Genomic DNA, 25,317 nt, shown 5'->3' with positions numbered 1-25,317 from the left:
GTGGTCTGTGTCTCTCCTGCAGCTGCTCAGACCACTGGAAGGCACTGCCCTCCCTGGCCTAAGCATCAACACTCGTTTTTATTTCCATGAACTTCAATAAGCTTCTTTCTAAAATACATAATTCACACGTAAAGAAATTATTCCTTCTGTAATTTAATTTCCTCTCAATCACTTAGGGTCCTCATGATGAACAAGATTTTCGTGCTAATTTTTTATTGCTAGTGACCTCACACATTACTGTGCTCTACCCCTTGCATTGAGTGGCCACAGATTTCTTCTGTTTCATGTTATTTTTGACACCCTCTCCTGTAACTGTAATACAGAGCTGTTACATACCAATAATAAATATCTCCAGTAAATTTTTGACAAATATTTAAACAGATAATATTTAATATCTCCAGTAAATATTTGATAAATATTTAAACAGATAATACCAGAGAAGGTGTACAAATGTATAACATGCGTCAAAAAAGTTCAACCTTAATATTAATCCATGAGACCGACCCTTCCTTTCTTGGGGCACGTTTCTTTGAAGTTCAGTGGAACTTCTTGTGCAAATGTCCCATCTTTTTGCTGCTCCCTAGAGACAGGACAATGGCAAGTTTTACTCCCAAATCTTTAAATCTACAGTTTATGGTGAAAAACCAAACTATGTAAAATTCATCCGTCACCTCATACACATTAAGGTACATTAGGAAGCTCATACAAAACTAATGGTTTAAATATGACTTCAGACTTAGTAAATCATCCTTTCAGTTTTGCAAAACAAAGTAAAACATCATTATGTTTAAAATCTCTATTATATCAAATGTGGGGCACATCAGACAACTGAAATGTCACCAGCCACAAGCAGCCCGTGAAGAAGCATGCTTGCCGGGCATCCTGCTGGCAGAGGTGCATGGCGGCTCCATCTCTGAGTACGTTTCACAGCTTGTACCATTTACATGTCACTGCCTTAAGGCAGAGCTCTCATTCCCCTTCTTAAGCAGGTAGTTGGAATCACGTGGAGCTGTGAATTACACAATCCATTAGCAGCTTCTCCTCGCCCTACAGGAAGGCGACTTCCATTGTTCTCAACGAACAGCTGCATGCAACATAACTCCATGCCCAGGAACCAAATGAAGATGGAGCCAAATGAAAATAACTGCCACCACCTGAGTGGCAGTCACCTGAGCCACAGACATGCAGAAGTCCTAAGAAGTCTGGGCGGGGAGGGAAGAGAATTATGAGCTTCTGATAATATTTTATGAGATTCTTTTTTTTTTTTTTTGAGACGGAGTCTCGCTCTGTTGCCCAGGCTGGAGTGCAGTGGCCAGATCTCAGCTCACTGCAAGCTCCACCTCCCGAGTTCACGCCATTCTCCTGCCTCAGCCTCCCGAGTAGCTGGGACTACAGGCGCCCGCCACCTCGCCCGGCTAGTTTTTTGTAGTTTTTTAGTAGAGACGGGGTTTCACCGTGTTAGCCAGGATGGTCTCGATCTCCTGACCTCGTGATCTGCCCGTCTTGGCCTCCCAAAGTGCTGGGATTATAGGCTTGAGCCACCGCGCCCGGCCGAGATTCTTTTATAGATAAAGGAAAGTCATCTGCTGACTGATGAACTTAGGCAGCACCTACCAGCATAATCCCAATTTGCCTTTAGCAATAACATAATTATGAACTTCATATGGTTGCTTCGTCATGCAGAGAAGTAGGATGTATTTGCTGTAACTTTATTAACAGTCATTCCCTTTAATAAAACTAAATAAGCCGCTATAGTCTTTATCAAGTTTTAGATGAGGAATAGCTGTAACTTCTCCCACTTTAAAATTTCTCTTGACTACTCATCGAAGTGAGGCCTGAAGACTAGATGAAGTTTGTAGTTTTATTTTATACTTCAAGGAGAGTCACTAATTTTTAAGCTTTTGATTTAATGACACAGGTAATTCTTATAGAAAAATAAAAATACAATAAATAAGAAAGCAGTTTACCTCTAATTCCTTTACCCACATGTAACTAGTATTAACATTGTAAATGTGTAATGTTTCACACCTTTCCATGCACAAAATACCCGTTTACACCACAAGCACACACACGCGCGCACACACGCACAATTTTCAATTAAGCCGATGTTTTCTAATCTGGATTTTTGTCCTAAAAAAATGTTATGAACAATTTTCCATGTCAACAATATCCGTGTACTCTAGTGAATGCCATCCTGAGATGCCAGAGTGAGTGATCAGTATGAGGAGAGATGAAACGAGTCAGCAGCAGAGGCTGCAGATTCCAAGGATAGTGCCAGGCGCGCAAGCGTCGTTCAATATTGAGAGCAGGTCAAAGCAGCAGGGACGGGGAGTCCATTTAGCCAGTGGCCATGGTGCCAGAATAATCAACCACATGGAAAAGATGCTAGACTCCTACATCACGCCACATGCAAAAAGAAATTCTGGGTGAATGAGAGATACACATTGAATATTAGAACGTGTGTAATATCAAAATAAAATGTATCAAAGTATTGCCTTCATGTTGAAATGGGAGAAAACTTTACGATGGGACAGGAGTCATGAAACACATTAAAAAAAGGAAAAGAATTACGTGCTGATATGTCAAAGTTACCACAAAGCTGTGAAAAAAAGATAGATTGGGGGAAAATATGTGTAGCACACATGGCAGAAAACTGGTAGTAGCCTGAATATATAACGAGATCACACAAATTAATAAGATTTAAACAATGAAAAAAACAATATATGTACACGATCCCCAGTGAAAGACACAGAACTCGCTGATGTATGCACAGAAAGGTGCTCAAACTCACTGCAAGTCACGGCACTGCATGCTGAATAAATACTGAGATGCCATTTATTTATGACTCAAATCCAGAGGAAAGAAGTTGTAAAATGATGACATTGGTGTCAGCAATATATTGGGTTTGGAGTTAGCCCTATAACACATTGCTTGTTATGGCAACAATGGGAAATAATTGTACAATAATAAAACAAAACTACACATGCCCACTGACATCAAGAATCCCATCTTAGAGAATACAGCCTATGCCAATAAAACCAACGGCAATAAGGCGATACCTATGAGCTTGGTAGTATTGCTATACACAGTGGGAAGAAACCAACAACTGAACGTTCATCAGTAGAAAAATGATTGAAGTATATCCACGCAAGGAAACACTGTTTGTTAAATGTTTATGATTTTTTATTAAAATGCTTATTTTTTATTAAAAGATGATGAAACTACAGAGTTATATGTACAGTATGAGTGTATAGTATGAGTATAGAAGTGAGATGATAGACAGATAGATAGATTTGTGAAAGACTACACAATAAAATATGTAAGGAAGGCTTGACTCAAGGAGGATGAAGAGAAGACAGTAAATTTTCCTTAATATCTATTGCATATTGTATATTATTTTTGTAATAAAAACAATTCATAATATTTAAAAAATTATACAATACAGCAGACTACTTAAAAGACCATGGTGTAGTTTTTTAAATGTTCTTTGAGCTCAATGATGAACCAATTACAATGACTTTACGCAGCAAATATTACTAGACAGCTACCATAGACCAGGTATATTGTTCTAGGTGTCTAAAATACACCAGTAAAAAACCAAAGGTCTCTAATCTCACCACTCTTACAGTCTAGTGGGGAAGGACAAACAAGGAGTAATCATCATTTTAAGAAGGCAAACTATGAAGTATGCGAGGAGATAATGTGCTATGAAAACAACACTGCAGGTGAGGGCTCAGGAGGCTGCAAGGTGGATGGGAGCCCTCCCAGAAGAGAGCACAGCATGGAGGTGAGAGGGCACAGCATGGAGGGAGGGCTCAGGAGGCTGCAGGGTGGACGGGAGCCCTCCTGGAAGAGGGCACAGCATGTGCAAAGGTCTCGGGCATCTGAGAAACAGCAGATGCAGGGAGTGAGATGAGAGAAGGGGAGGGGAAGGGGTCCAAAGGAAGAGGGTCTCAAGGGCCATCATAACCTACAGCTTTCCTCTGTGTGAAGCTGAGGGCCATGCCAGGGTTTTGAGCAGAGCAGTGACAAGGTCTGACACACACTGTTGTGTTCAAAACAGGCCACGTGGGGGAAAGTGCAGGAGCAGGAGGGCCCATTGGGGATCCCTGCAGTGGAGCACGCAGAACAAGGGTTCCTGGTGACCGAAGGCTGAGAGGTCATCGGATGATTCCCGTACACTGCTTAGTTGGAGCTCGGTATTTTCAAGAAGTTTGCTATTGGTGTTTTATTAGTCTGTTTTTACACTGCTATAAAGATCCTACCCAAGACGGTAATTTATAAACAAAAGAGGTGTAATTGACTCACAGTTCCGCATGGCTGGGGAGGCCTCAGGAAACTTACTATCATGGTGGAAGGGGAAGCAGTATCTTCTTCACAAGGTGGCAGGGGAGAGAAGAGTGAATGAAGAAGGAACTTCCAGCCACTTATAAAACCATCAGCTCTTGTGAGAACCCACTCATTATCACAAGAACAGCATGGGGGAAACCGTCCCCATGATCCAATCACCTCCCACCAACACCTCGGGATTACAATTCAAGACGAGGTTTGGGTGGGGACACAAAGCCTAAACACATCAGGTGTTTAACAGCTAATATTTAAACAAAGGTATGTTTATTTATTTATTTAATGAGGTTGCATCCTTATAAACAGTGGTTAAAGACCAAACATCACTTTCTGGAGCATCAGTTTTAATAACCTCATTTATTCTACATATATATCATGATTTATTCAACCAAGTGCTTATATAGATTGCTTCCAAAGTTTGCAATTACAAAGAGTGTTCAAATAAGCAGCCTTATAGAGTCATCTTAGAACGTGCTGCCGATCAGTTCTTAAGAATACATTGCTAGAAGTGAATCAAGGAGCATTGTAAGGCTTTTGACCGTTCTGCCAAATTGCGCTCCAGGAATTTTCTCCTGATTTGCAGGCCCACTAGCCGTCTGTTGCAAGAGGGCGCGTTTCCTCCCCGGCAATGGGTGTTATTATTATGGTTATTCTTTTTGATCTCTGCCAATATGATTGGGGGAAAGGAAGTTTTCTAATTTGATAAATGGTGTGTATATTAATGTTGGCTTACTGCACAAGTAAATTAATCAATTAGAAAGTAAATTAATCCAATAGAGAAAGTGACCCACAGCCACAGCAAACTTACAACAACATGTTTTAATTATGTTATGCCTCTAAATGGACCCTGCTGACAGGCATGCATGCTTTACAGGTACTTATGGTCATGATATAGTTACAATTTTACATGCAGTTTTTTCTTCCTGGCACTTGGCATCTTATAAACATTTTCTTCATTGCTATTTAGTATTCCAAATTATAACTGTAACAGTTATGTGATACATAAAAATTGACTAAATTGTGTACTTTAGGAAACTCTAACGATCATAAAAGAAAAAGAGGGGAGAAGGCCTGTCCCTCAGAGCTGGACTTGCTGTCACCTCTGTGGAGTTTAAAGGGGGCATGAGGAGGAGACGCACACCTGACTATGTGAGCCCTGAAGAGAAAGTCAAAAGTAGAGAAACAGAAAAGCAGACATCACACAACATGGGTAATTTAGAAAATACAAACGGAAAATTAGTATTCAGAGAGAGATTCAAGAAGTGATTGCATCCACAAAATAAAAATTGTAGAATATGAACATGCCCCAGAGGCTAACAAAGACCTATTAGAAATTAAAAATAAGATGAATAAAATAATAGGAGTGCTGGAAGCCAAAATTGAACAAAACATTCAAAAACCAAAAGATAGTAAGATAGGAAATATGACCGAAAAAATAATTTCAGAAAGACTTAATCATGGAAGTCCAAATGAGAATTAAAATGTTGCTATAAGGAGACAGAAGAGATAAATAAAAAGGAGAAATTATCAAAGAGATAGAGAAAACTTTTTCTAGAGTCAAAGAACAAAGCTCCCTTCATGTTAAAGTTTATCAAATGCTGAATGTGATGATTAATTTTATGTGTCAACCTAATGCCTGCTGAGCCACAGGCCTTCGGTCAAATGTTATTCCGGATGTTTCCGTTAGGGTGTTTTCAGATAAGATTAACATTTACATCGGTGGACCCTGAGTAAAGCAAATTGTCCTCCCTGATGTGGGAGGCCCTCGTCCAATCAGCTGAAGTCATGAAGAGAAAAAATCCAGCCACCCTTCAGCAAGAGGGATTCTTTATCGATGTAGGGAGAGAAAAACAAAGCTCTGATAAAACAGGTAAGGATTCCAAGTTTATGGTAAGTAAATGGTAGGACCAGTGAAACAGGAGGTGGGGTGAAGGAGTCGGAAAGCTGGTAAAATTGTAAAATTGCCAACAATCTGGAAGTGAGGTGGTGCCTTCATACAAATCACTGTGAAGACCCTTAGTCCTCAAAGCCTCTTCAAAAATGTTGAAGGAGGCCTCAAAAATGTTCCCTGAGCCCAAACTCTTTCTCAGAAGCACCTGTGATAGTGAATGTCATCTTGTGTGTGTGTGTGAGAGAGAGAGAAAAGGAAAGAGAGAGTGCAAAAACCCCAGCATATCCTACAATCAAATTAATTTCTATGACAGAAGGGGAGAGTATGATTGAGACAAATAAACCAAGTCTAACTTTTCCAGACCTTTTTTTTTTTTTTTTTTGCCCGTGACCTTCTGAACAGGGCACAACGGCAGAACAAAGGACCATGCAATCACTGGAATTCCTAACAGAGCTCACATTCTAGAACTCAAACTGAGATAGCACAGTGCCTTTCCTCTGGAGGCTATGCTAGCAGACCTGGTTACATCCTTCACCCCAGAAAGCTCTGGATGAGACACAGTTCACGCAGGCAGTGACCCCATGGTTCTCCTCAAAATCAATACTATGACACAATCCGAGATACAGAGGACCCCATATTTACCCAGTAACAAGCTCCTGACTACCACCAATGAGGGCTGAGCTATGCTCACACGGGAGAGAGAAGCCAGCAAGCCAAAAACTCATTGTAAGAAATTAGAGGAAATAATCCAGTGTAGCACACCCACAGAAAATAGGCAGAAGGAAGTTGAGAAGGAAAACAACTCGTGTGGATGAGTTAGAAAGCAGACACCAACAGAGAGGACCACCAAAGCCAATAGTTGTTTTTTTGCAAAACTGATAAAACTGTGAAACCATTGCCAAAATGTAGAGAGCACACAAATAACCAATGACAGAAAACATGTGAGGAGTCATCATGGCAGATTACAAGACACCTGAAGATACTAGCTCAGGTCGCGGTGCCAGCACACTTGAAAACGTGGACAAAAGGAACAAAAACCTATGGAATAATACATCTGCAACAAATTGACATGAGAAAAATAGAAAGTCTGAATAATTAAACAACTATTTAAAAGCTTGTATTCAAAACTTAAATTTTTACACACAAAAATCCCAGGTAGAAATGTCTTCATTAACAAATTCTGCAAAATACTTAAGAATAAAATGTCATGGGTCTTACACACATTCTCGCATAGACTATCAACAGAGGAAATGCTTTCACTCCAGAAGATCAGCATACTATTGATTCTGAAAACTTGAAAAAGAATAGACAAGAAAGGAGAATTATGAGCTAATCTCCTTGGGAATATAGATGCAGAACTTTAAAACCAAATACTATCCAACTAAATCTAGCAATATATAAGTGGGACAATATGTCATAACCAGTTTGATTGATTCCAGAGATGCAGGGTTGGCTTTATATTTGCAAATCAATCAACATAATTTATGAAATAAATAGGGAAAAAGGAGAAAAACATTTTAATCCCCTCAATATCTTAGAAAATATCTTTGATAAAATTCAACATCATTCTCGGAACAGATGGTTATTTCATTAATTTCATACAGGACATCTTCAAAGCACACACTCCATCATCTTAGTGATGAAATATTGAAAACCTTCCCACTGTCCTTGCAAGTGACACATGGACAAGGAAGCTTGACAGCATCACCATACAGCATTCTCCTTGGGGCACTAGCCACTAAAATAACGCAAGGAAAATGAGTAAAAGATTTAAGGGTCAGAAATAAAGACATAAAACTGCCATTAATCTCAGATGATATGAATGTATATGGAAAAAAATCCCAAAGAATCTCTGGATAAATGATTCAAATGAATAAATGAGTTTAGCAAAGTTGTTAGATTTTTTGTTGGTATTTTTATCTGTCATCAACCAAACTAAAATGAATTTTAAAAAGGTAACTGGCAATAGCATTAGGGAAGCAGGAGCCCAGGAGAGCCAGTGTAACTCAATTTTAAAACCAACTCCTGTCCTGCCTCACAGTCCTAAGATGTTTACAGCCAAGGAAACAGCTCAGTCATGCCTGCAAGACAAACTCCTACCACAACAGAAAGTCCAGGTGTCCCAATACCTGTACCAACATATGCCTTCAAGATAATTATAGTAATGCTCCAGTGTACTGACACACTGAAATGTCAAGAATAGTTTTCTTTAAATCAACAGAATAATTCTGTCATGCTGTCAGCCCACCCACATATAGTCATGGCTTAGTATAGACTTTACATAGCAAGACCCCATATAAAAAAAAACTTAAAATGAGGAGGTGCATTCCTGCACTTGCTTTCTGAGGACATCAAACTCAAACTCCGCAATGGAGTAGTATCTAAGAAACTTGCTTCTTTCACTGCACTCTGCCAGCCACCTTGAATTCCTTCCTGCATGGGATCCAAGAAGTGTCTCTTGGGGTCTGAATTAAGACTGCTTTCTGGTAACAATAGTGTCAGAAAAAAAGAAGAGGAGGAGGGGGAGGAGGAGGAGGAGGAAGGAAAGGAAGAAGAAGGAGGAGGAACAGGAGAAAGTAGAAACAAATCTAATGAGAGCTCTACAAGACTGCCACATCTTTCTATATAGAAAATTATAAAATAATAATTAAGACATTAAAAGAAATCTCTATATACATATATACCATGAAACACTACGCAGACATAAAAAAGAACTAGATCAAGTCCTTTGCAGCAGCATGGATAGAGCTGGAGGCCATTATCCTAAGTGAACTAATACAGGAACAGAAAACCAAATACCACATTTTCTCACTTATAAGTGAGAGCTAAACATCGGGTTCACACGCACATAAAGAAGAGAACAGTCCCCAAGGCCTATTTGAGAGTAGAGGGTGGGAGAAGGGGTGAGGAAGGAAAAACTTTATATCCAGTGCTATGCTTATTACCTGGGTGACAAAATAATCTGTATGCCAAATCCCTGTGGCATGCAATGCACCTATACAACAAATCTGCCTATGTACCCCAAACCTAAAAGTATTAAGAAAAAGAAGAAAACTTTTATAAATAAAAGGATATTCCTTGTCCGTGGATTAGTAATAGAATGTTCAAGATTCTAAAGATGTAATTTCTCCCCGGATGGACTACAGAGTCAATGGAGTCCTATCAAAATACAGTAGACTTCTGGTATTTGTTTCCTTGCTGATTCTAAAATTTATGTAATATAGCAAAGTACCAAAGATATTCAAGACATCCTTGAAAAATATGGTGGGAGAACTTGCTCTACAAAATATCAGCACTTCTTTTAAAGACAAAACAATTATGACAAGTGCAAGAATAGACAGATGCACTAGCCATTCAGAGACGAAGACCCAAAACATTCCCAAATATACACAAACATTTTACACAGGACAAAGGTGGCAGCAACATGCAAGAGTTCAAAAAGGACAAGACTTTTCAATAAACATTGCACTGGAATATGTGTTTAAAAACAAGTAAATTGTGACACCCCCTCCAAATACAGCACATGAAAAGCCATTCTGGGTGGATTCTAGATCTAGATAAGAAAAGCAAAATGATAAGGTTCCTAGAAGATACCATTAAGTAATGTCTTCAGTAACCTCGGTGAGTAAACATTTCTTCAAAAGGGCACAAAAAGATTAATAATAAATAAGACTATGTAAAAATTACAACCATCTGTACCTCCAGTCTCTCTCTCTCTGTCTCTCACTATCTTCATCTCTATCTTTAAAAGGCATCGAAGACAAACCCACAGCTTACGTCATACTTAACAGGAAAGACTGAATGTTTTCTTTTGCCCTTTCTGTTCAACATTGTGTTAGATGTTGTAGCCAGAACAAGTAGGCAGGTAACAGAAGTAAAAGGTACCCATCCTGGAAAGAAAGCAGTAAAACTATCTCTATTTGCAGATGACACAAGCTTCTAGGTAGAAAGTACAAAGAAATTCACACACACACAAAAAACCCCCAACTATTGGAACTAATAAACAAGTTCAGCAAAGTTACAGTAATCAATATACAAGAATCTTTTCTTTTTTCTTCTTGAGACAGGGTCTCACTCTGTTGTCTGGCTGGAGTTCAGTGGTGCAAACACAGCTCACTATAGCCTTGACCTCCAGGGTTCAATGGATCCTCTGACCTCAGCCTCCCTCCTGAGTAGCTGAAACTACAGGCGCATGCCACCATACCCTTGCTATTTTTTGTATTTTTGGTAGAGACAGGGTTTCGTCATGGTGCCCAGGCTGCTCTGGAATGTCTGAGCTCAAGTGATCCATGTGCCTCAGTCTCCCAAAGTGCTGGGATTACAGGTGTGTGCCACTATGCCTGGCCTTCCAATCAATATTTAATTTTTATACACTAACAATGAATGTTCTGAAAATAAAATTAGAAAACAATTCCATGTACAATTGTGTCAAAAATAATAAAATACTTAGAAAGTACAAGACTTCTATGCTGAAAACTACAAAGCACTGTCAAAAGAAATTAATGAAGACCTAAATAAATGGAAACGCATCCTATGTTTATGGTTCAGAAGATTTAACCTTAAGGTAGCAATACCTGCAATAGGTAAACAAATTTAGTTGCAATTCCCATCCAAATCCAGATGGCTTCTTTGCTGAAATTGACAAGCTGATACTAAAATTCACATAGAAATCCAAAGACACTGGCCAGGAATAGCGGCTCACACCTGTAATCCCAGGACTTTGGGAGGCCAGGCAGGCGGATCACCTGAGGTCAGCAGTTAGAGACCAGCCCGGACAACATGGCAAAGCCCTGTCTCTACTAAAAATACAAAAAGTAGCCAGCTGTGGTGGCATGTGCCTGTAATCACAGCTACTCAGGAGGCTGAGGCATGAGAATTGCTTGAACCTGGGAGGTGGAAGAAACAGTGAGCTGAGATCATGCCACTGCACTCCAGCCTGGGTAACAGCAAGGCCCTGTGTGAAGAAAGAAGAAGAAGAAGAAGGAGAAGGAGAAGGAGAAGGAGAAGGAGAAGGAGAAGGAGAAGGAGAAAGAAGGAGAAGGAGAAGGAGAAGAAGAAGAAGGAGGAGGAGGAGGAGGAGGAGAAGGAGGAGAAGGAGAAGAGGAGGAGGAGGGGGAGGAAGAAGAAGAAAGAATCAAAAGACACAGATCAGCCAAAACAATCTTGGAAAAGAAAAAATTGGAGGACTCACATTTCCTGACCTCAAAACTTATTACAAAGCTACAATGATTGAAACAGTGTGGTACCGGCATAAGAATACACATATATTCCAATGCAACGGAACTGAGAAACCAGAAACTGATTTCTGGATCAACTGATTTTCAACAAGTGTGTCCCAAGACAATTCAATAGGGAAAGAATTGTCTTTTCAACAAATGGTACTGGGAAAACTGGGTATCTACATGTAAAAGAAGGGGCCCCTACCTCACACCATATACAGAAATGAATGCAAAATAGAACAAAGGCTTAAATGTAAGTGCTAAGACTACAGCAAAATCTTAGAAATCATAGCTGTAAACTTTGCCTTTGGATTAGACAATGGTCTGTTAGGACACCCAAAGCATAAGCAACAACAAAGTAGATAAACTGGACTTCATCAAAATTACAAACATTTTTTGTTGCAAGGGACACTATCAAGAACAAGAAAAGAATTCACAACATGGAAAAATTATTTGCCAATCTTGTATTTCATAAGGGAAGTGCAAATCATGTCTGATAAGGGAATTGTATATTGAATACTCACATCTCAATAACAAAAACACAACCTAAATTTTAAAATGGGCCAAGGATCTGAATAGACAGTTCCCCAAAGGAAGTACACAACAAGCACATGAAAAGATGCTCAACGTCCTTAGCCATTAGGGAAACACAAATCAAAACCACAGGGAGATACCACTTCACATCTGCTGGACTAAAGACAGAGGTTGGTGTGCACACAGAGAAAATGGAACCCTCATACCCCGCTGGCTGGTGGGACTCCACTTGGGAAGCAGTCTGGCAGTTCCTCACAAGGTTAAGCACAGTAGTCACCTACGATCCAGCCATTCCACTCTTAGGTACAATGAAAACATATTGCCACACAAAAACTCATACAGGAATGTCCTTGCAGCATTATTCGTGATCACTAAAAAATGGAACAACTCACATGTCATCAACAGATGAATGGATAAACAAAATTTGGCACAGCCATGCAGTGGAATATTATTTAGACACACAAAGGAATAAAGTTCTGACGCAATCTGCAGCACAGACGCACCTTGAAAACACTCACGGAAAGGAGCCCCCACAGAGACCACCTGGCATGTGACTCCATTTCCATGAACTTCCAGAACCCGCAGGGTGGTAGTTCTACGTGTAGGGGTGCGGGAGAGGGAATGGGGGTAGCTACCGATGAAAAGAGGGTTTCTTTTGGGGGTAGTGAACACAATTTCGTTACTATACTAAAAAACTGTGGAACTGTACACCTTAAATAATGTGAGTTTTATGGTATGTGAACTGCATCTTAAGCTATTATTTTAAAAATTTAAAAAGCAAGCTGAGCAGCCTGGCTAACATGGTGAAACCCCGTCTGTGCTGAAAATACAAAAATTAGCCGGGTATGGTGGTGCGTGCCTGTAGGCCCATCTACTCGGGAGGCTGAAGCAGAAGAATCGCTTGAACCCGGGAGGCGGAGGTTGCAGTGAGATGAGATCACGCCACTACACTTCAGCCTGGGCGACAGAGCAAGACCCTATCAAGAAAAAAAAAAAAAAAAAAAAGCAAGGTGCGGTTTCCAAACTGCAAGGTTTTGAAATCTCTACTGCGATTGTTATGGTAACACGGTCCTTGCAATGTGATAATGTCCCAATAATTTATCCTTATAAACATTTTAAAACCTTAACAAGTCCTTTCTCCGCCTTTGTTCCACTTGCGCCTCCTTGCCCCTCTCCCCCGGGCTCCTCCTCCCGGCTGGCCCTCCCCGCTGAAGTCACGGACGCACTCAGCTGGCCCCGGGGTCTGGGTGCGCCCGCCCTGCCCGCAGTCGGCGAGGGACCCTGGGGGGCCTGCGGGGCGGGTCCAGGGGCGGCCGCGGTGACCTCGGGGCGCGTGCAGACCCCGCCCTCAGCGACCGGCCGCAGATTCCAGCCCACCTTGGCGACCTGTGGAGCCAGGGGCGGAGAGAGGAGGCGCAGGAGGACCCGCGACACAGCTCGGGATCCGCGCGTGCTGGGCCTCCTGCGCAGCTCGTGGGGTTCGGGAGGCCGGGACCCTGCCCGGGAGATGTGGACGCCGGGCGGACCCCCGGGGCCCGCGGGCTGGGACCGCCGTAGGTTGGGCGCGAGGTTGCGCGCGGCGTTCGCGGGGCTGCAGGAGCTGCAGGGGCTGCGCGCCACGCAGCAGGAGCGGGTACGGGGCGCCCTGGCCCTGCAGCCCTCGCCCGCGCCCGCCGCGCCCTGCGGTCCCCACGGTCCCCACGGCCGCGAGCAGCAGCTGGAGGCGGCGCTGGCCGCGCTGCAGGAGCAGCTGGTAAGGACCAGGCGCCGGGACTCGGCGCTGCGGGGTTTGCGGGCCACAGGCGCTGCTCCCTCCCGGTGCCGGCCGAGACTGTGTGTTAGTGGGAAGGGGGCATCTGATGGATGGAGGGGACGTCCTTTGGGATTTGATTGGAATGCAGTTGGGTCTCCAAGGAGGGGAACACGGAGGCCCCGCGCGCAGGTGCCTAGAGGTGAAGCGCACAGATGAGGACCCTGAAAACTGCCCGGGGCTGCAGCCCGCGCTCCACCCTGCGTGGATGTGCGCCCACCCACGCCAGGATCCCGAAACTGGCAGATTTGGGGGAGACACCCTGTTGATTAGTTACAGCATTGTTCTGACTTACGGGTACTGACTGGCTTTCCCCTGGCGGAGGTCGGCTCCGGATCCTGGCATCACTTCCGGGGGTACCAGGTCCCCCCTGCTGTCTTGGGTTAGGGGCAACAGTGTCTGCGTGGTAAAGCGCACCCCGATTTGTCCTCAGGAATGTGCTGACGTTTCTTACAGGTCGCGTCCCTGTAATAAAGTATTGGGGGAAAGCATGTAGCTGACAAAGGCCTCTTCAACTTTAAAATGTGACCTGACCTGTAAAGAGAGGCATGTCCTCTGGTCCAGAGGAGAGACTCTTTGATTTCCTTGCCACCGGCCCTCTTCAGCACTACCTGGGCGCTCTGAACCCCTCCTTTCACACAATGAAAGAAACTCCAGTCATTACCCCTCTGCTTATTATGTTATTGTATGATTTTGTAAAATTTACTGGAAACAACGCACAAGAGTTTTCATAGTTGCTGTATTTTCTTAAAGACAAACTGAAAAGGCTAGAGAAAGATACCTGTTTACTTGTGTTACCTCTATTACACATAGTGAAATTTCTTTTACATTAGAAATTTAAGTCTGTCCTGTTAAAAGTTGCTGCCTTTAAACGTTGCCCACGTGAAGCTGCGGCATGACCATCAGCCTATCTGGCTCAGCCAGGTTGTTAAAGTAGCAAACCCTTCTGGATTAAAGAATCCCAGTGTCTGGGATGCCCCCCAGGATCCCGGTTATCTCCTGACCTTGTGGAAGCCGGAGGTGGCAGACTGTGTGAGTTTAACCTGGGCCCCCAACTCTGCCCCTGATGCCTCCTGAGAGGAAAGTAGCTGCTGTACAGACTTTGTTTACTCACCCAGTGACCAAATCCTGACCGTGTGTTTAGGTCATTTGTGTGTTTGCACCCAGACACAATCTCAGCTTCTGCGTGACCTCAGCTCAGCACGCGACAGCCACAGATGTGTTACACACATGTGATGGGAAGGGGGCGCTGCTGAGATGCTGGCTCCAACTGGTCCGTTGAGGGGGTGAGAGTGCAGGTGATGATTAACTTGGCTTAGGAAATATACAAATCAAACTTGCAAGTGCTCAGCCTCTAATTACAAGTAGCCTTTTGGAAGAGAAGATCAAACAGGTTTTTTGTTTATTTTATTATTTTTTTTTAATGTGGGGACCAGAAGGAACATGCAGACTTTGTCTTGAAACTTTGTTCTCCGGACGGATTATGTGATCAAAAGAGAAGAATAATTGAATTTGTGTGACATCAGCCCAGGGCTTAACACTTTTACATTTTTCTTACAGGGAAAAACATTAGAAGTGATAGCAGTTCTATAGTGTTGAATACAATGAAAAGCCTTGCTTGCTGGAAGACTTACACACTCCAGCAACTCCCAGCTAACTCAGGGTCCCCTCCTCCCACCCTGGTGCTCACCTGGCCATTGGTCATCATTCAGGTGTGAAGGCAGGAAGAACATTTATCAGGCCCTGAGCAGCTTTAGCCTACAGGAATTCTCAGGTGAGAATGATTGTTGGCATTTCCAGGGATTTAAACAGTCAGGAAAATAGCAGCACTCGTCACTTCAAGGCTTATCGCAATGTGCTGCACCTTTTGAATTGCTGTGTCACACAGGAGAGTGCAGTAGGCGGTGCTTAGTAGGATTTTGTTGAATAAATAACTGAGTGGCTTTTATTGCTGCAACAAAAGGGAAAATGATTTCAGAATTTGGGATCTCCCTGTTCTGAGTTTCTAAGCTGATGAGATCCCCATGCCCTCCCGCCCAAGTGGGTTTGCTGCTGCGTGGCCAATCCAGAGAAGGTTCACTCTGCGTCCTCATGTATGTTTGTGAGGAAGGTTGTCGTTCCCAAGAAGTGCCGGCCATTCCCATATTCATAAGGGTTAGGTTCCCCAACAAGCCCTAGATAGAAAGACTTCATCCACTTCCTGGAACTCAGAGCCCACGAGTAGACCAAGAACCCCACCTTCACCAATGGGTACTGTCTCCACAAGGGGAGAGAGGCAGAGGGGCTCCGGGAGTCTGCAATGAAATCTTATCCAGAAGAATTTCCCCATCTTGACATTGCTGGTCGTGACTTGTTCTAAAAGTGGCAGCTTGCAACAATTCCTTTTCCCTGGCAGCTTCCCACATTCCATGCCGCAGGAGCAAACTGTACGTCTGATTCTGCCGCATAAACTTGATGCCGGCATTTTCCTTGGGCCGACTGTGCTTGCTTTGTGACCACACAGGGGAACCAAGGGAGGCAGGGTGAGAACTTGCTCAAGGCCACGCATTAGGGCCAGGCATCCCCAGAAACCTGCAAGGCTTCGGTAGTGCTTTTTAATCCATGAGTCCCAGTCTGTGAACCAGGGACCCCTTTGCTGTTGATTGACAGGCCTCTTTTAAACTTAGGTAACAGCATTTACCTCTCTCCAGAATGGAGGGCACATAGCCTTGGAATTCAGGCATAGAACGTTTCCTTTGTGCATTCTAGCTCTCAGGGATAGAAAGGAGGTGTTTCAGATCCCAGGATACTGTCCGTATCCTGAACAGTAAGGCCTTTTTCATGTTTATCCTCCGCATGTGCCATAGAGGTGTTGCAATGGCTGGACTGTTGACTTGCACACAGAAAAGGCACAGCACGTGGAAATCAGGTCATTCTCTTGCAGTGCATAAAGAATGCATTTCAAAGAAAGGGATTAGCCTTTTTTTTTTTTTTTAACAGCACCCCCTGGAATAGAAGTCCTCAAACTTTTTGTTGTCATAAGGAACTTTTGTGGTCCCTGGGAAGCTTGTTAAAATGCAGGTTTCCAGGCTTACCCGGTAGGGTCTCAGGAAATGAATGGGGCCTGGAGCCTGGGGTCTGCAGGTATGCCCAGCTGATCCCACTGCCTGGAGAGGCTTGGTATGAGTGCCTTTATACCAGGCCCTCCTGCCCCTTCCCCAGGCACAGGGATTTGGCACAGATGCCCCCAGAGCACACCTTGGGCAAGGCTGCCTGGAGTCAGCCTGAATGCTTGCAGAGAGAAGTAGAGCATGGAGGCCACCCAGGGCTCACTTGCTGCTGTGGAGTGAGTCAGTCCAATCGTGAACATGCGTGGAGATCACACTCTGGGCCTGGCCTTGGAGTGGACTCTCCTCCTTCCTGGCAGTATATATTTTGTGACTATGAGCACAAAGTCTAACCCTAAGAAAGAGTTAATGTAAAGCACAGTCATACAAACCCCAAGTTAGGGACAGCAGTCCGGGTTAGGGACAGTGGTCAGGGTTACAGGCAGGGAGTAAATCCTGAATGGTGGAGTCTTGCAGACGCAGACGGGACCTGAAGACGTAATAAATAACCAGTGAGTGCCTGAGAGCTCTGTGCGTCCTGCAGCCCCTAGACCATTAATCAGAAACCAGCAACTGAAGGCCTGGCTGGCCAAACATTAATCACAAAGCAATTAACCCAGCACAGACACGGGGGGCAGGAAGGGGGCTGGAGGAGGAGGACAAAGCTGGCTAGGGTGCAGGGTCTCCCCTCCTTCAGAAGGAGAATGTGATTTGGAAGAGGAGAAGGCACATAGATCCTTTTAAACGTTGAGGTGTGGCCTCACCAAGGAACTTGATTTTCTGTCGGTACCTTGGGTTTTGTTTTACAACAGGAAAAAGAAAAATCATGTGCTGTGAGAATCCACGCTTGCCCCTTTGTTTGGATCCAAGCTTCCTCTTTGCATAGCTGGTGTGGGAAAGCCTGCCTGTGTGTGCTGCGCAGGCTTGGTTGGTGGTGCTGTTCACTTGGATAGCAGTTTACCTGTGTAAAAATGTGGAGGGTAAGAAGCCAGTATGTTTACATGAGGCTGGGTGATGCTGGAAGCATAACATTTTGATTAAATTCAGGATTGGTTTTTGCCGTGTTCACATTCACAGATAATATTATGGCTTCAGATTCTGTCACTGTGCAAACTTTGGAGGTTGTTGGGAGGCCCCAGAGTTGGGTCCTGGAGGAGGAGGTCTGCTCCTGGCACAGAAGCTGTGCGCTGGGTCGAGCCCGGCCTCCGTCCCCTCATCCATGCTGATAGCAGGCACTTGCGTTTGGAAAATTGGAGAAGTCTTTCTCTCATCAGAACAGGAAAGCATTGCAACCTGCCTCTGTCTTGTAATGATTTCTCATATTGTGGAAATTACTGAAGTAATTCCCTGAGGCCCAGGTTATGGGACTCAGGGGAACTGCCCATTTCCCACGTAAAATTTGAAATATAATTAATCATTTTCTTAAGAGAACCAACCACATAATTACATTCATTAATTATTTGCCTTAATCGTGATTGTTCATCAAAACAAGAAATGTTTTAGAATTGAAAGAAAAACACACACACATGTACACACACACATGCTCATAATAAGCCCTTTAGAGTTGGGGAAGCCGAGGCCGGGAGAAGGCGCAGCCTCTCAGGCCAGGGCTGTGATGGAAACTTCTAAATACACAATCCCTTGGCCAGGCACATGCCTGTAATCCCAGCACCTTGGGAGGCCAAGGCAGGTAGACCACTTAAGCCTAGGAGTTGGAGACCAGCCTGGGCAACATAGCAAGACCCCATCTCTAAAAAAAATACATAATTAGCAGAGCATGGTGGTGCATGCCTGTAGCCCCAGAGACTTGGGAGGCTAAGGAGGGAGGATCACCTGAGCCTGGGGAGGTTGATGCTGCAGTGAGCGGTGATCGCACCACTGCACTCCAGCCTGGGCAACAGCGCAAGACCCTGTCTCCAAAACAAAACAAAACAAAAGATCCTGACGGCCGATTTTCACGCTGCATTTATTCCAGGTAAAGCTGACAGTTCCATGTTTTGCTGAGAACCTTCTCCCCTGGTAGCTCTGCCAAAGCCTGTAACATTTCAAAATGTTACTTCTTCTATCAGGGAAGGGGAAGGGACTTATCAGTGAAGGAGGAGCTTTTCTTTCTTTCCAAGGGACTTTCTTACCTTCTTGAAAAGTCAAAAGGTTTGTGCTCTGCAGGCACCAGGAACCCAGAGGCGGCCGAGTAAAAGGATGCCACTGCACCCAGGCACAAGATGCGTAAGCATTACCACAGGAGAGTAAACCCTTATGCAGGCTGAAAAACGCAGCAAAATAGAAGGTGCAGGTTGTTCCTGTCTGCCAAAAGGAGGTGTTGCTTTTGATCCTGATTTCAATCTCATAAGCTGTAGTGTACTGTATCCTTATAAAGAAATGTAATTTGGAAAGTGCGGATAAGTGAAGCAGCCTGAACTGGAGAAAACCCGTGTGTGTATGTGTGTGGGAGGAATGGGTGTCAGTAGACCTTTCTTTTTCTGACGTTGGAGCAAGAAAATTGCTTCAGTATGAGCAGGGGCAGCAGCTGGATTTAGAAGATGTGTTTCGTGTGGACTTTGGGAGTTCAGATTGCATTCACAATGCATGGTTCACCCCTTTGAGCCTTAAGTTTTGGTTTCTGTAGGTACAATAGTTCCCTTTCTCTTCTTTCCCTTCTCAGACCCGGCTGAGACAGCAGGACATCGGCCTGAAGACCCACCTGGACCAGCTGGACCTGCAGATCAGCAAGCTGCAGCTGGATGTGGGCACAGCCTCAGGGGAGGCCCTGGACATCGACAGCAGGCCCAGCTCAGGTACCAGGGTGCCCTGACCTCCTGGACACAGGGCCAGGCACGCAGCCCAGGCAGAGGTGAAGCCTGTCCCGCCAGCCCGTCTCGGGCTGAAATTCCATTCCACTGCTCTCCCAGTGTCTGTGCAGGGAGGCAGCCGCTTCATCAGGCTGATCTGAAAGTTAGGAAGCAACACTGGAGCCTTTCTCAAGGCATATATATTAATTGGCTACCTCACTCTTATTTTTTTAATTTGCAAAAATCACACTGTGGTCTAAGTGACATCGCTGACTCAGGAGGCCTGGGGCTGAAGCACCTCCCCAGACTGGTCTCCTTCTCAACTTGGCAGGCGCCAGGGAAGAGAGAGAGAGACAGGGGCCAGGGGCCTGTCCTCAACGGGCCGAAATCCAGAGGAAGAGGCCACCCCTTAGGCAGGCATTGACCACCCAGGACTAACGGGACCACTTGCCAGGAAAAGGGAGGGCAGTGCTGCCGAGTGGGGGGTGGAGTGGGCTCTCACCAACTCACTGACAGCCCCTGGGAAGAATCCTGTACATCTTCACCTGAGCCACACTCTCCCAGGCCGGCCGTGTGGACGATGGCCCACAGCCTCCGGTAGCCTCAGCTCAGGGGTTCCCCTGGGCCCCCCTGTGCCGTGACAAGCTCAGGAGGAAGGGGGTCCCTGGGCTCTTCTGGATGGGGGTCACTGACCTGCCTTGACTGCTGTGTCCAGGCTTTTATGAGATGAGCGACGGTGGATCCTGCTCCCTGTCCACGTCCTGTGCCTCTGTCTGCAGTGACCACATCTCTCCCTCGCTGGGCAGTTTGTTGCCTGTGGCCCAGGCCCCCAAGGCCAGGCCCAGCATGGGGGACTGGAGGCCCCGGTCGGTTGATGAGACTACTGTGCCAGCGTGGAGACCCCAGGCTACCGAGGAGGGCACCAGGCCCCGGGGCAGCATGGAGAATGCAGGCCAGCCGTGGGGCACATTCTGGCCCAGGCCGGTGTCTACAGGTAAGAAACCGCCAGGGAAGGTGGGGGTCTCATCTCAGGCACAGGGGATGGCGGAGTGCAGTCCCCAGCTGTTGAGGGCAGAGCCAGGGACCCCACATGGGCGCGCCCTCAGGCTCTAACGGATGCTGGAAGGCCTCCGTGGGCCGTGTGGTGGTTTGGATGGAGGCAGGAATCAAACGTGGCCATGTGCATCACCACTGGCTCTTCTAACACACAGCACTTTTCCCTGTATTTAAAATGGACATCAGCAAGCTTAAAAACGATCCTTCAAAAACGCTGGATCCACTGGTGTTTGGAGGGAGAGCGGGGTTGAAAGCGCTGGTGGGGAGAGAACAGGGCTCATGCCTGGATCCCACCCGCTGGCCCGGGAGGGGCTGTAGTTGTCTTCAGACTGTCTCCAAAGGCACAGATGTCATTTTTGGCCTTGTTTTATTTCTAATACAAGGCCTGGTTTAGTAATAACCATTTGGTCTTTTCTTCCTGAGAAGCCCTGTGGTTTCCTCCAGGGCATCTGCAGGGACTAGCTTCATGCCCCTGGCCTCCCTCGGGGCTCCATCCACCGCTGCGGGGCCTCTTCAGCCTCCAAGCCTTCAGGGAAATGAGGGCGCTGAACTGGCGACTCTTACTCCCCATGCGTTCTCCTTCAAGGGGAAGGATGAGAATGACCTGAGGGGGCTGTACCGCAGGCGCAAACAGGGCCCCGCACCCTGTGTCTAGACACAGACGGGCCCCGCGCCCTCTGTCTAGACACAGAGGGTGCCCTGCGCCCTCTGTCTAGATGCAGATGGGGCCCCGTGCCATGTCTAGATGCGGACCCCGGTGACTGGAGTCACCATCTCCCGTGGGACCCAGGAGTTCCTCCAAGCAGTGAATGAGCAGCGCTTCCTGGCTGCATGAAATGAAATCAACAGCACACGAAATCCTCTCCGTGTTACGTGTTTGTTCATTTTTCTCGTTCCTAGGTGATCTTGACAGAGCCCTGATGGCAGACACGGGGCTCCAGAAAGCCAGCACAGGTGCTGAGCTCCTCGGGCTCCTCTGCCAGGGGGTGGACTTCCCGCTGCACATGCCAGACCCCAAGTATCGGCAAGACCTGGTGTCCCAGGGCGGTAGGGAAATGTACCCGTACCCCAGCCCCCTGCACGCCGTGGCTCTGCAGAGCCCCTTGTTTGCCCTGACTAAGGAAATCCCACAGAGCAGTGGCCCCTCGTGCCCCAGGGAGACCCCCCTAGGCCCCGCAGGTCTGAACACCATCCAGACTGGGCCCGTCCTCGAGGCCGGTCCGGCCAGAGCCAGAGCCTATATCGACAGGCTGCTGCATCTGTGGGGCCGGGAGACCCCAGCAAAGGGTAGTGGGGGAGAACAGGGACCTCTACGGCATGCAGTGACCCCATCCCCACAGAGGCAGGGGGGCTGGAGTACAAATGGTGGAGGGCGACTATTGGTCTTCGCCCCCGGGAGGGAGGACGAGGGAGGGCCAGCTCGGAGCAGGGGTGCTGGCAGGGGCCCCCAGCAGCAGGGATCCATGCCTCTTGAGGGTCCCCCGCACCCTGGCAACCTTCCAGAGGAGCCCTCGAAGACTTGCGTCCTCAGGGAGACCATGGCGCGGCCCTCTCCCAGCTGGAAGGCCCAGCAGACACCCCCAGCTCAGGACTGTGGACGAGGCAACGTCATATCCCCATCCAGGATGCTGGACAAGAGCCCCTCACCGGCCTCTGGGCACTTTGCCCACCCTTCCTTGGCTGCCAGTCTGAAAATGGGTCCCCCCAAGAGCAAGGCCGAAAAAATCAAGAGAAGGCCAGCGGACAAGGTGCTGCTGAGGTTTGCAAGGCAGCCGCCGCTTCTACTGGAGAGGCCTGAGGGAGCCCCTGCAGCCGCCCAGCCGTCCCTGGAGTGGGACCCTGCCCACTGGTCCCCAGGGAGGGGTGGGCTCCAGCAGAGGCCGGCCCTGGCCTGGGAGGCACCCGGGCGCTCCTGTTCCGAGTCTACCCTCTACCCCATGCCTGTCCTCGTCCCCCTGGCGGTGGCCCCGCAGGAGAGCCACCGGACCTCAGCCCAAGCCTTGTTCCCCTTTGAGGCCGCATTGCTCACCTCGGTGGCCAGGAGGAAGCATCGCCGCTGGCAGTCCACTGTGGAGATTTCGGCCCAGGCCCGCCTGGCCAGCTGTCCCGAGTCTAACCTGGTGCCCCCCAGGCCCGTGGCCAGAAGAGCAGGTGGTCCACAGGCCCGGGGCCGGCCCTTGCTGGTCCGCCAGGACGCCCACACCTGGAGCAACTCAGAGCCCTCCAAGCACTCGGCCGAGTGTGACCCACGGTTCCCCTCAGTCATCCCGGAGACCAGCGAGGGGGAGTCCAGTGACCACACCACCAACCGATTCGGAGATCAGGAGTCCAGCAGCAGCGACGAGGAGGGCGGCGCCCAGAGCAGGGACTGTGACCTGGCACTAGACTATGTGGCAGCTGGGCACACGGAGCTGGCCTGGACCCAGGAGGTCCCGGTCAGCTCGGGGCCACTCCTGTCCCCCGTGCCCAAGCTGTGCCGTATCAAGGCCTCCAAGGCCCTGAAGAAGAAGATCCGTAGGTTCCAGCCGACGGCCCTGAAGGTCATGACCATGGTGTGAGGCGCGGTGACTGCATCAGGAGAAGCCTGCTGCACACAGGGGCCCTTTCCCCGCAGCGTCCTGTGCATGTCTGGGTTTCAGTGTCATCTCGCTAAGCCGCTTTATCTTCCGAGGCCACCATTTAACAGGAGTCCCCTCCTGTTACACGCTCTGCCCGTGGAGTATGCCGTGAGTCCCCGCACCAGCACAGACTTCCATGCAGAGCTCTGGTTTCAGATGCCAGCAGACTCCCCGGCCGACCTAGCGTCTCTTTTCAACGTCTGCCCAGGATACGGCTTCCGGCAGGCGCCTTGTTTCCAGCTTGTCATCCTCCCATGGCCTTCCCCTGCCCTCACTCCCCTCTGGCTGGGGAAGCGTTTCCCAATCCTTTGACCATTCCTCCCCAGAAGCGTTTTAAAGAGGCGGTTGCAGGACTCTGTGCTGGAAATTGAATTGGAGTTTAAACTCCACGTTACGCTGTCAGCGTACACAGACAACCAAATCATGCCATGATCTCAAATAAAAGGAACTTTTTCTTTCCTCTTAACTTCCTTCTCCCTGTTTCCTTGGGTGGCACATGGCAGGGGCACCATCATCTTCATGCCTGCCCATCACAGGGCACACGCCAGCTTTGGGCGCGGAACGCACCTTATGAGTGAGTAGAGACTAAACTCTGGTTTAGTATAAAAAGTAAGGCATAGGCCGGGCACGGTGGCTCATGCTTGTAATCCCAGCACTTTGGGAGTCTGAGGCGGGCGGATCACAAGGTCAGAAGATCAAGACCATCCTGGCCAACATGGTGAAACCCCGTCTCTACTAAAAATACAAAAAACAGAAATACAAAAAAATTAGCTGGGTGTGGTGGCAGGCACCTGTAATCCCAGCTACTCGGGAGGCTGAGGCAGGAGCATCACTTGAACCTGGGAGGTGGAGATTGCAGTGTGCGGCGATTGCGCCACTGCACTCCAGCCTGGGTGACAAGAGCGAAACTCCATCTCAAAAAAAAAGAAAAAAAAAAAAAAAAAGTGGGGCATAGAAGTGTTTTGGGGGAAAAAAAAAACACTTTTTTTTTTTTTGGTGTTTACTTTTCCAAACGGAATTCTCCTCAACCCTTCAAGAAGAAAGATAGCAGTGTTTTCAGGTAAGCTGCCTGGTGAGGGTCACAGCATTTTAAAATCGGAAAGCAGCTTTCTCCTGAAAGATAAAAAGAATTTGCCATGAAGGTGGAGAAGGCCATTGAAGCCCCCCGTGGGCATCCTGGGCCCCTCAGGGCAGATGCAGCTGGGCAGGATCGTTGGAAGGAAGCCAGTCAGAAAACCAGCGGAAGACAGGAGTAGATTTGGAAGGAGGCGTGAAATATTCCTGGAACAAGGAGTTGGTTTTAGATCCCTATAGGGAACTTCGCATCTAGAACAAAGCGGAGGTGAGGGGGAGGCTGCTGCTGAGCTCCCTGACAGTGAAGACAGTGGGGGCAGGGTCTGCTCTCTGTGCAAAACACGAGAAAATGCAAGCATTTCCAGGGGCCAGAGCAGACAGATTTAACACCCATTGAGCTCGTTTGTGTGCAGTTTCACCTGCCCTTCCTGAAATCTGCTTCCGAACAGAAGGCCAGAGTCTTCCTCAAGCTTTCTAAAAACCTGCATTGAAATTTCAAAGGATGATTCAAACCCACTCACGGATGGGGGTTTTACCGTAAAAGTTAATTCATAGGGTGTTTTATAAAAATGGCAACATTTTTAGGATGAAGCGTGGCTTCTCCAGGACCACTGAGCAGGTGAGGTTGTGACGACTGCCCCGTAGCCTGAGTCCCCGTCCTCACTCAGGACTGTGGGCCCAGCCTCAGTCCACGCATTTTTTTGTAGCTGACCATGCTGAAGACATGGCTGGGAAGTTCATTAAGTCATACGTTCTGGTCATTCACTGGGGCTTTCCACAGGAGCTCTGAGTGCACTATCCAGAAAGAGCAAACTTCCTTTTCACCCTCTATGGTGACCTAGCTTGTATCACAGCTCTTGGGAGCTCAGAGCTCCAGGTTGCAAGCCACGATC

General features: G+C 47.0%; 1 protein-coding gene across 2 annotated transcripts; it reads left to right on the top strand.

Annotated features, from left to right (window-relative positions):
• The first annotated feature begins 13,240 nt into the window (after nt 1-13,240).
• DACT2 (dishevelled binding antagonist of beta catenin 2) lies at nt 13,241-23,816 on the top strand. 2 transcript variants are annotated; one of them, XM_023223619.2, is made up of 4 exons: nt 13,241-13,744; nt 19,550-19,682; nt 20,392-20,670; nt 21,633-23,816. In XM_023223619.2, exons 1-4 carry the CDS (start codon nt 13,499-13,501, stop codon nt 23,288-23,290), a joined length of 2,316 nt encoding a protein of 771 aa, XP_023079387.2. In that variant the 5' UTR covers nt 13,241-13,498; the 3' UTR covers nt 23,291-23,816. The 2 variants fall into 2 exon arrangements, with proteins under 2 accessions (XP_023079387.2, XP_023079388.2); XM_023223620.2 differs by lacking the exon at nt 13,241-13,744 and having other exon boundaries at nt 19,486-20,273.
• Nucleotides 23,817-25,317: the final 1,501 nt, after the last annotated feature.

Source organism: Piliocolobus tephrosceles, chromosome 5 (genome assembly GCF_002776525.5).
Source record: "Piliocolobus tephrosceles isolate RC106 chromosome 5, ASM277652v3, whole genome shotgun sequence".
In the NCBI taxonomy this organism is placed as follows: domain Eukaryota; kingdom Metazoa; phylum Chordata; class Mammalia; order Primates; family Cercopithecidae; genus Piliocolobus; species Piliocolobus tephrosceles.
Note: the sequence above shows the minus strand (reverse complement) of the source record. Positions and strands in the feature narration are given on the sequence as shown.